The sequence below is a fragment of the Canis lupus genome, chromosome 6, assembly GCF_011100685.1.
Source record: "Canis lupus familiaris isolate Mischka breed German Shepherd chromosome 6, alternate assembly UU_Cfam_GSD_1.0, whole genome shotgun sequence".
NCBI classification, from domain to species: Eukaryota; Metazoa; Chordata; class Mammalia; order Carnivora; family Canidae; genus Canis; species Canis lupus.
This window is the reverse complement of record NC_049227.1, coordinates 24,382,240-24,395,575: the sequence shown is the minus strand read 5'-3', so window position 1 is coordinate 24,395,575 and position 13,336 is coordinate 24,382,240. Positions and strand designations below refer to the sequence as shown.

The 13,336-nt window shown below is 35.6% G+C and overlaps 1 protein-coding gene across 16 annotated transcripts in view; it reads left to right on the top strand.

Moving 5' to 3' along the window:
• LOC489979 (ATP-binding cassette sub-family A member 3-like) overlaps nucleotides 1–13,336 on the top strand; it is a 191,200-nt gene that overhangs the window by 20,209 nt on the left and 157,655 nt on the right. For all 16 annotated transcript variants that reach the window (XR_005360835.1, XM_038540120.1, XM_038540119.1 and 13 more), the window contains 2 exons: nucleotides 4,335–4,465; nucleotides 7,209–7,356. Coding sequence is in view for 15 of the 16 variants with exons in the window: in XM_038540120.1 (XP_038396048.1) it covers nucleotides 4,335–4,465; nucleotides 7,209–7,356 (279 nt within the window). In the remaining variant the exon portion in view is untranslated. The remainder of the gene's footprint in view (nucleotides 1–4,334; nucleotides 4,466–7,208; nucleotides 7,357–13,336) is intronic.

The following is a 13,336-nucleotide window of genomic DNA, read 5'->3' as shown; positions in this document are numbered from 1 at the left end:
TACCAACATACAGAATAACACCCAGTGCTCATCCCGTCAAGTGCCCCCTCAGTGCCCATCACCCACTCACCCCCACCCCCCGCCCTCCTCCCCTTCCACCACCCCTAGTTCGTTTCCCAGAGTTAGGAGTCTTTTTTTTTTTTTTTTTTTTTTTTCAGAGTTAGGAGTCTTTATGTTCTGTCTCCCTTTCTGATATTTCCCACACATTTCTTCTCCTTTCCCTTATATTCCCTCTCACTATTATTTATATTCCCCAAATGAATGAGAACATACAATGTTTGTCCTTCTCTGGGCCTGGGGTTTCCTGTCCTAGAAGCTCTCCATGCCTGCTTTAGCCTGGCTCCTGGCGGTGCCCCTGCCCCACTTGATTCTCTTTTATTTTATTTTTTCCATCTTCCTACCTTGCTAGAACTGAAAACCCTTCTCTCTAGCTTTGCGGCTGTTCTCTCTTTAAATCTCAGGTTGAATTCGTAGGTGTTCAGAATAGTTTGAAAGTTATCTAGGTAAGTTGTTGGAGCCAGGTGAGGTGAGGACCCTACTCCTCCACCATCCTGCTCCACCTCTATAAGCACCCCTTGATGGACATATATACACGTTTCTGTTTGGTATATAGTGAAATTTTTGAGTCATTGGGGATGTAACTAGATTTATAGAAATGTATGAGTTTCAGTTCCATATCGTCACCAACACTGGGTATGTTTTATCTTTTGACAGGAAGTGACCGATAAAGGGATTCTTTTCTTGTTCCCTGTCTCTGGAGAAAAATTTTCAATATATCACCGTTGAGCAATGTATTTGTTATATGTTGTTTTTAGATGTTCTGTATCAGATTGAAATTAATATCCTTCAATTCCTAGTTTCCTAAAATTTTGTTTTAAATCATGAATTAATGTTAAATTTTGTCAAATGCCTTTTCTGTGTCTGTTGAGATGGTCATGTGGTTTTTCTTATTTTTGTTAATACAATGATTTTTCAACTATTGAATCTATTTACTTGAGTTTATTATATATGAATTTAATTTGCTTATATTTTGTTAAGAAATATTACATGCATGTTTAAGACATTAGTCTATTCTGAATAGACTAATTCAGTCTGAATTCCATAAGTTATTGAAAGTATATTTCTTAATTTCTAAGCAGTTGGAGTTTTTCTAGTTATATTTTTGTTTGGATTTGGCTTAATTGCATTATGTGTAGAGAACATATCTGAATGATGTAATCATTTGATGATTATGATTTTTTTTGATGATGATTTTTTATTATAAAATTGTCCCAGATTTAGCCAGCAGATTTTGTGTTTTGTTTGTTTGTTTTTTTAAAGAAATGTTCTTTGGATGCATGTTTGTCGGCTTTTGAGCTCTTTCACTTTCTAACAGAACTAGCTGTTCAGGCTGAACACCTTGTATTTTCTCTGCCCCAGAACTAGATTCAATCAATGAAGCAGTCTTAATTCCTTTTTTTAGAGATGGTGTTATGGAACTGAGATATGGGAAAAACAAGACAAAAAGAGAGAGAGAGAGAGAGAGAGAATCTTCCTGTTGTGCCCAAGATTGTGAATCTGAGAAACCACCAAGGAGCCGACACCGATGCAAACACATGAGGGTTTATTTACAAGCTCGAGCTTGGGTCCAAGTATACCCGACACAGTGGAGCAGGGACTTGGACCCTGAGGCTAAAAGGCAGCAGCTTTATAGGGGCCAATGGGATTGTAACACACATAGAAAGTTGCACAGTCATGTTGGTCCACACACAGGTGGCCAATTGAATCACAATTTACCCTATAGTGACCATTTGAACTGGCCTATCACTCTGGTCAGAATTGGCGCGCAGTTTTGGCAGGCACAAGGCGGGGTTACATTGTTATGAGCCGATTTCTGGTAAGGGTGTGCTCAGCAGCTTGACTAGGGTGGGGGAGCACCTTAAGCAATAAGCAGGTCATGTGGGGGTCATATAGGAGATGGCGGGTGTAGCACAAAATGGAGTTAGTCCTGCTCTGCTTGTCCAGGGGTAGGGGAGTTTTGTTAAATTTCCTGGGTCCCACACTTCCTTTTGCTATCAAAGTCCCTTCTAGAAGGCACCACTAGGAAGGTCTACACTTAAACCCCCATTTCAACTGGGTCAGCATTGGCTTCCTTTTTACTTGTCCCCTCAGGGCCTGATACATATTTGTAAATGTGTTCTGTGTGTTTGCTTCCTCACAATGAAACATAGGGAAAGAAAGTACTGGGTATACTCATTACTACTGGAGTGTCTTTGCTTCTAGACTCTTTTAGCGGACAGATGTAGGATTTTTTTTTGAAATCATGTTTATTTTGATACTGTCAATGCCAGTCCAACAATATTGGCCTCTTGTTTTCCTTCTCCCATTACATATTTGTACCTCTTTTCTCTCACAGAGCCCTAGATCCTAGTAGCATTGATACACTCATTTGCCCAATCTTACAAAGGTGTTTCAGAATTACTTACATTACACCTTACTACCCAGCACACTTAGAAGATTTCTTTGCAGTTCTTTTTCTTCTTAGACTTTATTCAACTAGGAGTGTATGTCAACATATTGTACCTAAAATTTACTTAGGTTAATACTTTTTCTTTCTTTCTGTGTTTTATGGTATTAATATCTGTTTAGGATTCACTTATTAAGTTTTAGTTGTTATACCCCTCTAATTGATTTAATTTTATTTTTGAATATGTAAAAGATTAACAACAAACAAAAATCAAACCTGTATTAAAATGTATAATTAGAGAGCTGACATTACTTCCATGATTCCTTCTAACCTGTTCTCATTCACTCTCTATTGGGTAACCAATACTGTTAGTGTCTGATTTATTCTTTTTGTGTTTCTTTTGGCAAAAATAATGTTTCTACATGTATGCATGTATTTCTGGGTGTGTGTGTGAGTCTGTGTGTCTCTGTATTTTCTCATATATTCCTTATTTTCTTATATAAGAGTGTACTATATGTACTCTTCTATAGTTTGGTTTTTCTTTCTAGTAATATAGTGGAATGAAACTCTCTCTTTTTTTTAAGTAGTCTCCTCACTCAGTGTGGAGCACATACAGGGCTGGAACTCACAATTCTGAGATCCAGACCTGAGTTGAAATCAAGAATTGGACATTTAAACAACTGAGCCACCCAGATGCTCCAAAAGCACATCTTTTAATACACCTTATTATTCACCCATTCACCCATTGTGTTTCCATATAAATTTTAGAATTGGCTTGTAATTTTTTATAAAAATTGTTTGGATAATTACTAGACTTACATTGACTCTATATGTTAATTTTTACAGAAAAGACATCTTTACAGTATGGATCCTTGAACATACTATATAACTTTATTTTTGAAATTTCCATAACTAGTTATGTTTTCTTATGGAGAGACTATCCAAGACTTTCCTACCCTGTTTACATTGGAAATATTGTAATTCTTAAGAAAAAACTTGGGATGCCTGGGTGGCTCAATGGTTAAGCGTCTGCCTTCAGTACAGGGTGTGATCCTGGAGTCCCAGGATCCAGTCCCACCCACATTGGGTCCCTGCATGGACCCTGCCTCTCCCTCTGCCTATGTCTTTGCCTTTCTCTCTCTCTCTGTGTCTCTCATGAATAAATAAATAAAATTTAAAAAAGAAAAAACTTTATAGTTATTTAAGTTACCTGTATGTGTGTGGTTGTGTGTGTGTCATTTTGTATGTTTTTAAAATTTTGTAGTTTAATTTGTGAATGAGAAAATTAACTACTTTTATTCTATGACAATTGTTTTCTACAATTTATTCTACAATATTTTTTGAAATACACTTTCTACAGAAATAATTTTGTCACTTATTTCCCCTCAAAATTAACTTTTTAAAAGATTTTTTATTTATTTACTCATAGAGACCCACACACAGAGAGAGGCAGAGACACAGGCAGAGGGAGAAGCAGGCTCCATGCAGAGAGCCTGACATGGGCCTCGATCCAGGGTCTCCAGGATCAGGCCCTGGGCTGCAGGCGGCGCTAAACCGCTGAGCCACCGGGGCTGCCCTCCTCAAAATTTTTTAATCACTAGATTTCAAAACACAATTGAAAAGTTCCCTCGTCCCAGTTTACTTTAATATACCTTAATATATAGTTGTTGTAATGATTATTGTTTCTAATATGTTCCAACTTCTATAAAATGCAAGAATTCTTGTGTACCCCAGATATAAATTAAGATTTGTAATGTCAATGTTTGAGTAATAATGTTTTAAAAAGTATAATGTTATGATAGGGTTATGGTATTCATGGTACAGATAGGGGATAATCATTAGACATTCTGTGTTTATGTGATGACTTACTGAGATTTTCTCTCTACAGTTCGAGGCTTTTCTTCAGAAGCAGAGTTTGAGAAGTATGTTGAGTTTGAAAAGAAGCCTGAGGTTCGTGTGCTGGCTGCTATTGTATTTGATCATGACTTCAAAAATAGACATGACAGTTTGCCACTTAAGGTAAGAAAGTTTTATCTAAAACTTTATATGTTAGGTTTCAGAGATTTAATGAGATATAGGTAATGTCCTCGTTTTATAAATGGGGAAAACTAATTTGCCCAAGTTCCTAACAACCAGTATATAACGGAACAGGGATTTTTATTTTATTTTAATACATGGTTTAATACCTGTGCTTTTAACTGTTACATTATACTGATGTATAGCATGAGGAGAAAACTGTATCTGCTGCCTGATTGCCTTATATTCAGAAAATAGAGTAACAGGAGCTTTAGTAAGGATGCTCCCTTAACACTCTCCCTGGCTAGGCAGATGCTTCCGGTCTTGCAAATGGTGAAGAAAATAAGAATATAGCTAGGTAAAAAAGAAGGGTAGCAATGCCTGTTATCTGTTTAAATACCTTCTGGAGTTTCAGATAGTGCATATCTATAATTAGATATTTAAACTTTTTAATGAGCTAACTTTAGCTCATTAAAGTAATTGCCATTTTAACTTGGTATCTGAAGTGAAGTTTTTAACAAAGCTATTATTTTATGAAAGTTAAAGGCAAAACCAAAAACAGCTCACTCACCCATGTCTGAATGTATTTTAGGCTGAGGTATCTCCCTTTCCTGGGACTGTGAACTCTAGAAGGAGCTTTTCTGACTTTGTATTAGAACAATCCACCTGCTGCTTATTTTTGTTCTGGTGAATGCCTCCTTCCTACTTTTTTGTACTTTGTGTCATGTTTTAATATATTTGTTTTATGTCTCCAAAGAGGTAATTGCTTTAACTTTCAGAATTCTTGATTATTACTGGTCGCATGTCTGGAAACTTCTGTAACCCACCAGTAATAACTCATTTGGAGGCCCTTCAAATATTAAAGTTTGGCCTTTAAGAAGTAGAGTAGAGGTTCCAATATGAAAGACTTCTTTGTTTTGAGTGAATTACCTAGTTTCTCTTCTGAATCTCTAGTATCAGCTTTTAGGATTTTCCAGGTTGTGTCCAAATTAGGAGAGACGTGGAGGAAGACTCTGATAACATCCCTTAAGGGGAGAAAATGGACAGTGTTTGAACTTGGTAACTTGGTGTATCTCTTTACCACATGCTAGAGATGAGCTTCCCAGGGTTGAGGGAAATGATGAACCTATAGTATCTATGCACAGAGCCAAATCCTACATTTAGGATACAAGTGTTTGCTAATGGAAGGAAGAAAGAAAAAGGAAGATCATTGGTCGGATAGTAGGTAGCCTTTCTTTCTATCCATCCTCTCCTCACTTTTCCCAGCTGTGCCTACCTGTACTAAATTACTGCCTCAAAAGTATATGCTGAATATGATGCAGGTTCATTGGTATATGTAGAGTCTCTGGCTTGAATTTCAGATAACTTTGGTGTAATACAAGCTTTGTTTTTGTTGATGACTCATTGTGTGTAGCATTTAGAATGGATACCTGACAAGATTCCCCACGTTATTTCCCCAGATGCCAGTTCTCTTTTTCCACAGCTTATCAAACAAAATGTCTTATCTGTTTTCTGAGTTGATGACCTCTCATGCCCATCCTACCCCTAAAACCAACTCTTTGGTAATTTAGCTGATTTTCCTGAGCAAGGCATATCTCTACCATAGATACCACAGTGATCTACTAAAAACACAAAAAAGATCATGTCACTATGGTTGTTTAAAAAAACTTCAGGAGTTCTCCATGAAGGTCCTTTGTGTGGAATACATGGTCATCAGTGACCTGTTTACTGAATAGCTCTTCAGCTTTATGTTGCCTCTTCTCCCTTTGAACTTCATGCTAGCAATATTGAACCTGTAGTAGTTTGTACTGTGTGATCTCCTGCTTCTCTGGTTTTGATCATGTTATCCTCTTTCCTTTTGGTTCTGCCTATCTCTCATTTTTGGGGGTAACTCATTAATAATTTCTATAAAACTCTTGCTGTAGCTACCTATATAAAGTCTCCCCTTCTCTCTTCTCTGCTCCCTGAACACCTGGCCAGTTCCTTGAGGTAGAGAATTGTGTGTTAATAGTATTTAAGCATCCTGTAGCTATTTAAAATGTTTTTGAATAACTGGGTTATGTGAATGTTTGCCTAGACTCAGTGCACTTGCCTGTTCCTTCTCATCCTCCTGACTTCTCTGTTCTGCCTCTACAGACCTTTGGCAACTGTAACCTCTTGCTTTGTCAGGCTACTCAGATCTACTGTAACCCTGAAATTGGCTTAGCTCTCTAGATATATCATTTTTTTCATGTAATACTTAAAATATGCAACATTTTACACTTAAATTGTATTATCCCTACTTTTACTATGTCTGGGCTTTTCACTTTTCTGTTACTCACTTTTAGAAGAGAGAGATAATCTTTACCATAATTGACTAGCATAATAGGAAAGGAAATTAATAGAACTGTTTGAGATCTCACTGAGTTTGCAGGCCAGTTGTGGGTGTGGAAAAATACATTCATAATAAACAAGGTACCACTATATTGGTGTCTTTGTAACTCAGAGGCAAAATGCATGAAGATGATAAAGTAGAGATATAAATTTACTTGATTTCAAACTTTGTGATTATGGCACATGAGGCTTGCTGTTTGTCCCTTGTATTAGTGATACTGTCATTTCTTATCATTTAGAATCCTGAATTGCTCACTCCATCCTCAAAACACAATTTTTAACTTTGCATTTTCTTTTCCTTTCACTGCTCATACTTGCTTTTCAGTACTCATTGGTCAAACACGTTGTTTGTTTTCTATTTTTTTTTCCCTAGGTAAAATATCATCTGCGTCTTGGTGCAGGTACTGAGAGACCTTCAGCTTTGCAAAGCTTCGTAAATGGATGGAATACACATCTTCTCTTTCCAAACACACCTTCTCTAGGACCCAGGAACCCTTTTGAGGATGATGGGGGAAGTCCAAGTGAGCAGTCCTCCAGCATATTTAAATTATTATTTTGGTTGCAAGCTAGAAATCATATCAACATGTGTGAATTATTTTTTTTCCAGTGAGTGAGAAAGTTTATTGATTGTGGCAGTACATATCTAAAATTGAGTTTTTATTGTAAAAACAGGCATATAGAAAGCCTCATACCTTTGAAAAATATCTTTCTGTTACTGTAGATCATTTCCTTAACCTTATCAGTGGGTATTCTTGCATTTATATAGTTGTAGTTAGTAAATGTTGGCTCTGTTGACTTAATAGACACATCTTCATATGCTAACATTGCCTGCGTATTTATGGTTCTAAATTATTATTATTTTTTAATTTAAATTTTGTTTAGTTAACATGCAGTGCAATATTGGTTTCTGGAATAGAATTCAGTAAATCATCAGTTACATACAACACACTGTGCTCATCACGTCAAGTGCCTTCTTTAATACCCATCACCCATCTAGCCCATCGCCCACCCACCTTCCCTCTGTTTGTTCTCTATCCTAAAGAGTCTCATATGGCTTGTTTCCCTTTCTTTTTTTTCCCCTTACCATATGCTCATCTGTTTTCTTTCTTATATTCCACGTATGAGTGAGATCGTATGGTATTTATCTTTCTCTGGCAGACTTATTTCATTTAGCATAATACACTCTAGCTTCATCCATGTCACTGCAAATGTCAAGATTTTATTCTTTTTGATGACTGTGAGTAATCCATTGTGTGTGTGTGTGTGTGTGTATGTGTGTGTCTATACATATATTTCTTTATTCATTTATCAGTCAGTGGACATTTGGGCTCTCTCCCTAGTTTGGCTATTGTTGATAATGCTACTATAAACATTGGCCCGCATGTACCCTGTTGAATCTGTATTTTTGATCCTTTGGGTAAATACCTAGTAGTGCAATTGCTGGATCATAGGGTAGTGCTATTTTTAACTTTTTAAGGAACCTCCAGATTGTTCTCCAGAGTGGCTGCTCCAGTTTGCATTCCCACCACAGTACAAGAGGGTTCCCTTTTCTCCACATCCTTGCCAACACCTGTTGTTTCTTGGGTTGTTAATTTTAGCCCTCCTGACAGGCATGAAGTGGCATGTCATTATGGTTTTCAAGTGTATTTCTGTGATGCCTAGTGATATTGAGCATCTTTTCGTGTGTCTGTTAGCCATCTGGATTTTTTCTTTGGAAAAGTGTCCATTCATATCTGCCCATTTCTTGACTGGATTACTTGTGTTTTGGATGTTAAGTTTGGTAAGTTCTTAGTAGATTTTGGATACTAACTCTTTATTGATATGTCATTTGCAAATATCTTCTCCCATTCCATAGCCTGGCTTTTAGTTTTGTTGATTGTTTCCTTTGCTGTGCACAAGCTTTTTATCTTGATGAAGTCTTAGAAGTTCATTTTTGCTTTTGTTTCCTTTCCTCTAGAGACATGTCTAATAAAAAGTTGCTATGGCTAAGGTCAAAGAAGTTTCTGCCCATGTTCTCTAGGATTTTGATGGTTTCCTGCTTCACATTGAAGTCTTTCATCCATTTGAATTTATTTTTGTGTATGGCATAAGAAAGTGGTCCAGTTTTATAATTCTGCATGTGGCTGTCCAGTTTTCCCAACTACATTTATTGAAGAGACTGTATTTTTTCGATTGGATATTCTTTTTCTGCTTTGTTGGAGGAACTTGACCATATAGTTTTGGGTCTGTTTTGAGGTTCTCTGTTCTGTTTCATTGATCTGTGTGTCTGTTTTTGTGCCAGCATCATACTGTCTTGATGACTACAGCTTTGTAATATTGCTTGAAATCTGGAATTGTGATACCTCCAGTTTTTTTCTTTTTCATAATTGCTTTGATTATTCAGAATCTTTTGTGGCTCCATAGAAATTTTAGGATTGTTTTGTCTTAGCTCTGTGAAAAATGCTGGTAGTGTTTTGATAGGGATTGCATGAAACGTATAGATTGCTTTGGGTAGTGTAGACATTTTAACAATATGTGTTCTTCCAGGGCATGAACGTGGGATCCTTTTCCATTTCTTTGTGTTCTCTTCAATTTCTTTCATAAGTGTTCTATAGTTTTCAGAGTATAGATCTTTTACTTTTTTAGTTAGATTTATTCCTAGATATCTTACTGTTTTTGGTACAATTGCAAATGGGATTAATTCTTTGATTTCTTTTTTTGCTGCTTTGTTATTGTATAGAAGTACAACAGACTTCTGCACATTGATTTTGTATCCTGCAACTTCGCTGAAATCATATATGAATTCTAGTAATTTTTTGGTGGAGTCTTTTGGGTTTTCTACATAGAGTATCATGTTGTCTATAAATAGTGAAAGCTTGCCTTCTTCCTTGCTAGTTTGGATGCCTTTAATTCTTTTTGTTGTCTGATTGCTGAGGCTAAGACTTCTGGTACTATGTTAAATAGTAATGGTGAGAGTAGACATCCTTATCATGTGCCTGATCATAGAGTAAAGGCTCTCAGTGTTTCCCCATTGAGAATGATCTTAGCTGTGGCTCTTTCATATATGACCTTTATGATGTTAAGATATGTTCCATTTATCCCTACTTTGTTGAGGGTTTTTGTCAAGAAAAGATGCTTTTTTTTTTTTGCATCTATTAAGAGGATCATATGGTTCTTATCCTTTCTTTTATTAATATGGTGTTTCATGTGTGTTAATGTTGAACCACTCTTGCAGCCCAGGAATAAATCCCACTTGATCATGGTGAATAATTCTTTTAATGTGCTTTTGAATTTGATTTCCTAGTATTTTATTGAGATATTTTGCATCCATATTCATCAGGGATATTTTCCTGTAATTCTCCTTTTTTAGTGGGATCTTTGTCTGGTTTTGGAATAATGCTGGCCTCATAGATAGAGTTTGGAAATTTTCCTGCCCTTTCTACTTTTTGGAACAGTTTGGGGAGAATATTTATTAACTCTTCTTAAATGTTTGGTAGAATTCCTCCAGGAAAGCCATCTGGCCCTAGACTTTTTGTTTGTTGGTAGATTTTTGATTATTTGATTTTTGATTCATTGATTCAGTTTCTTTGCTTGTTATGGGTCCATTAAAATTTTCTATTTCTTCCTGTTTCAGTTTTGGTAATTTGTAGATTTGAAGAAATTTGTTCATTTCTTCCTTGCTGAGTTTGTTGGCATATAATTTTTCATAGTATTCTGTTACAATTGTTTGTATTTCTGTGGTATTAGTTGTTATCTGTCCTCTTTCATTCATTCATGATTTTATCTCTTTGGGTCCTTTCTTTTATCTTTTTGATAAATCTGGCTATGTGTTCATCAATTTTATTAATTCTTTTGAAGAATTACTTCTTGGGATGCTTGGGTGGCTCAGTGGTTTAGCATCTGCCTTTGGCTCAGGTCATGATCCCAGGGTGCTGGGATCAAGTCCTGCATCAGACTCCCCAAAGGGAGCCTGCTTCTCCCTCTGCCTATGTCTCTGCCTCTCTCTGTGTATCTCCCATGAATAAATAAATAAGATCTTTAAAAAAGAATTATTTTTTTGAAGAACCAGCTCTTAGTTTCGTTATCCTGAAGGCTCTTAATTTTATTAATTTTTTGTTTCTATATCATTTATTTCTGCTCTAATCTTTATTATTTCCCTCTTTTGCTGGCTGTAGACTTTATTTGCTGTTTTTTTCTAGCTCCTTTAGGTGTTAGATTAGGTTGTATATTTGAGACTTTTCTTGCTTCTTGAGTTAGGTTTATTGTAATATATTTCCCTTTAGGACTACCTTTGCTCCACCACAAAGGTTTTGGTCTGTTGTGTTTTCATTTTATTTGCTTTCATGTATTTTTTTAAATTTCTTCCTTAATTTCCTGGCTAACTCATTCATTCTGTAGTAGGATGTTCTTTAACCTCCATGTATTTGTGGTCTTTCCAGTTTTTTCTTATGGTTGACTTCAAGTTTCATAGCATTGTGGTTAAATTATTCTTTTTGGTTGATGAATGAGTTTTACTTATGCAATGATAATTTAAAATTCCTTTTTAATTGTATAAAGTACCTTGAAGGAAAAAATAAATGATAAGGGCTTTGAACTAACTAACAATCTTGAGAAGTTATCTTTAGGAAATCATTCAACAGCAGAAAAGAACTATGTGCAATTTAACTGTTAGCAACAAAAATTGGCAATAATCAAAACAGTGTATAATAAGTAATGGGTAAGAATATGAGGATATATTGGTTTGACAACTATTGTGTAGTCATTAAAAATAATCCTTACCAGGCCTAGTAAATAGAGAATCACATATATAGAATTGTAGCTATGAGAAGTATGTATGAAGGGGCACCTGAGTGGCTTAATGGTTGGGTGTCTGCCTTTGGCTCAGGTCATGAGCTCTGGGTCCTGGGATTGAGTCCTGCTTCAGGCTACCCCACAGGGAGCCTGTTTCTCTACCTATGTCTCTGCCTCTCTCTTTGTGTCTCTCATGAATGAATGAATGAATGAATGAATGAATAAATCTTTAAAAAGAAAAAAGTATGTATGAATCTGTACAAATATTGGGATGGCTGTTCAAAAATGAAAATAGCTAAGTTACAGTGATGGGATTGGTTGTGTGTTGTTTTGTCATCTTATCAAAAACATTTTGAATATTTTTCCAAGCAAAAGTTAAAAAGGAGTCTGGCCTCTCTTACAATTAATCTACAGCAACCGAAATGTAATTTATGAGAGTAAGTTCATTAAAAATATCTTTTCTTGGTATAAAAAGAGTAATTTAAAATCAGAAGAGTTGGTCGTATAAAAATAAAAATAAAAAAAACCTCCCCAACTATTGAGTGACACTGCATAGCAAATTAATATTTAAAAATTCGTATGAGGGAACATTCTTTGATTAAAGTATGGTGACTGGGAGTTAGGTGACTTGATGTTTTTTTGTTCTGGCTATTAATCAGTAGCTTTATGATCCTAAACACTTTGGGTTAAGTTTATTCATCTGAGAAATGAACGTTTGGACTAGGTCACCCTTTAGGTCCCTTTCAACATGAAGATTCTATGTTAATTATTAGGACTTTAGCTGATTTAATCAGTTGAGGATAGGTGGTAGGAAAGAATATCAGAATTAGCTCAGTGAAATTTAAAAGTTAGACTTTTTTATTGTAATAAGAACACTTAACATGAAATACACCTTCTTAACTTTTTACGTGCCCGATACATTATTAATTACAGCCATGTTGTTGTGCAACAGATCTCAAACATTTAATGTTGCAGATCTGAAATGCTACCCAATAAACAATTCCTAATTTTTCCTTTCCTCCAGCCTCTGGAAACCAAGATTCTACTTGGTGTTTCTGTTAAATGCCCAATATAAGTGTAATCACACATTACTTGTCTTATTGTGCATAATGTCCTCAGGGTGCATCCATGTTGTAGCATATGACAGAATTTCTCTCTTTTTAAAGGTTGAATGATATTCCACTGTATGTATACACCACATTTTGTTTATCCATTCACCTATGGAGGGACATAAGTTACTTTCTCCTCTTGGCTATTGTGAATAATGCTGCAGTGAACATGAGTGCAAATTATCTCTCTGAGATTCTTTCTTCAGTTCTTTTGGATATATGCCAAGAAGTGGGATTGCTGGATCATATGGTGGTTATTTTTAGTATTTTGAGGAATCCTCCATACTGTGTACCGTTTTATATTCCTACCAACAGAGTACAAGGTTACAATTTCTTTAAATCCTCACTTGTTTTCTGCTTTTTTTGTTTTGTTTTGTTTTGTTTTGGTAGACTATCCCAACAGTTGCACACTGATAGCTCATTGTGATTTGGATATGCATTTCCCTGATGATTAGTGAAGTTGAATGTTTTTTTCATATGTTTTTTGACCATTTGGGTGTTTTCTTTGGAGAAATGTCTATTCAAGTCATTTGCCCATTTTTTAATAGGCTTATTTTTGTTGTTGAGTTAGAGGAGTTCTTTATATATTCTTTTTTAAAAGATATATTTATTTAATTTTAAT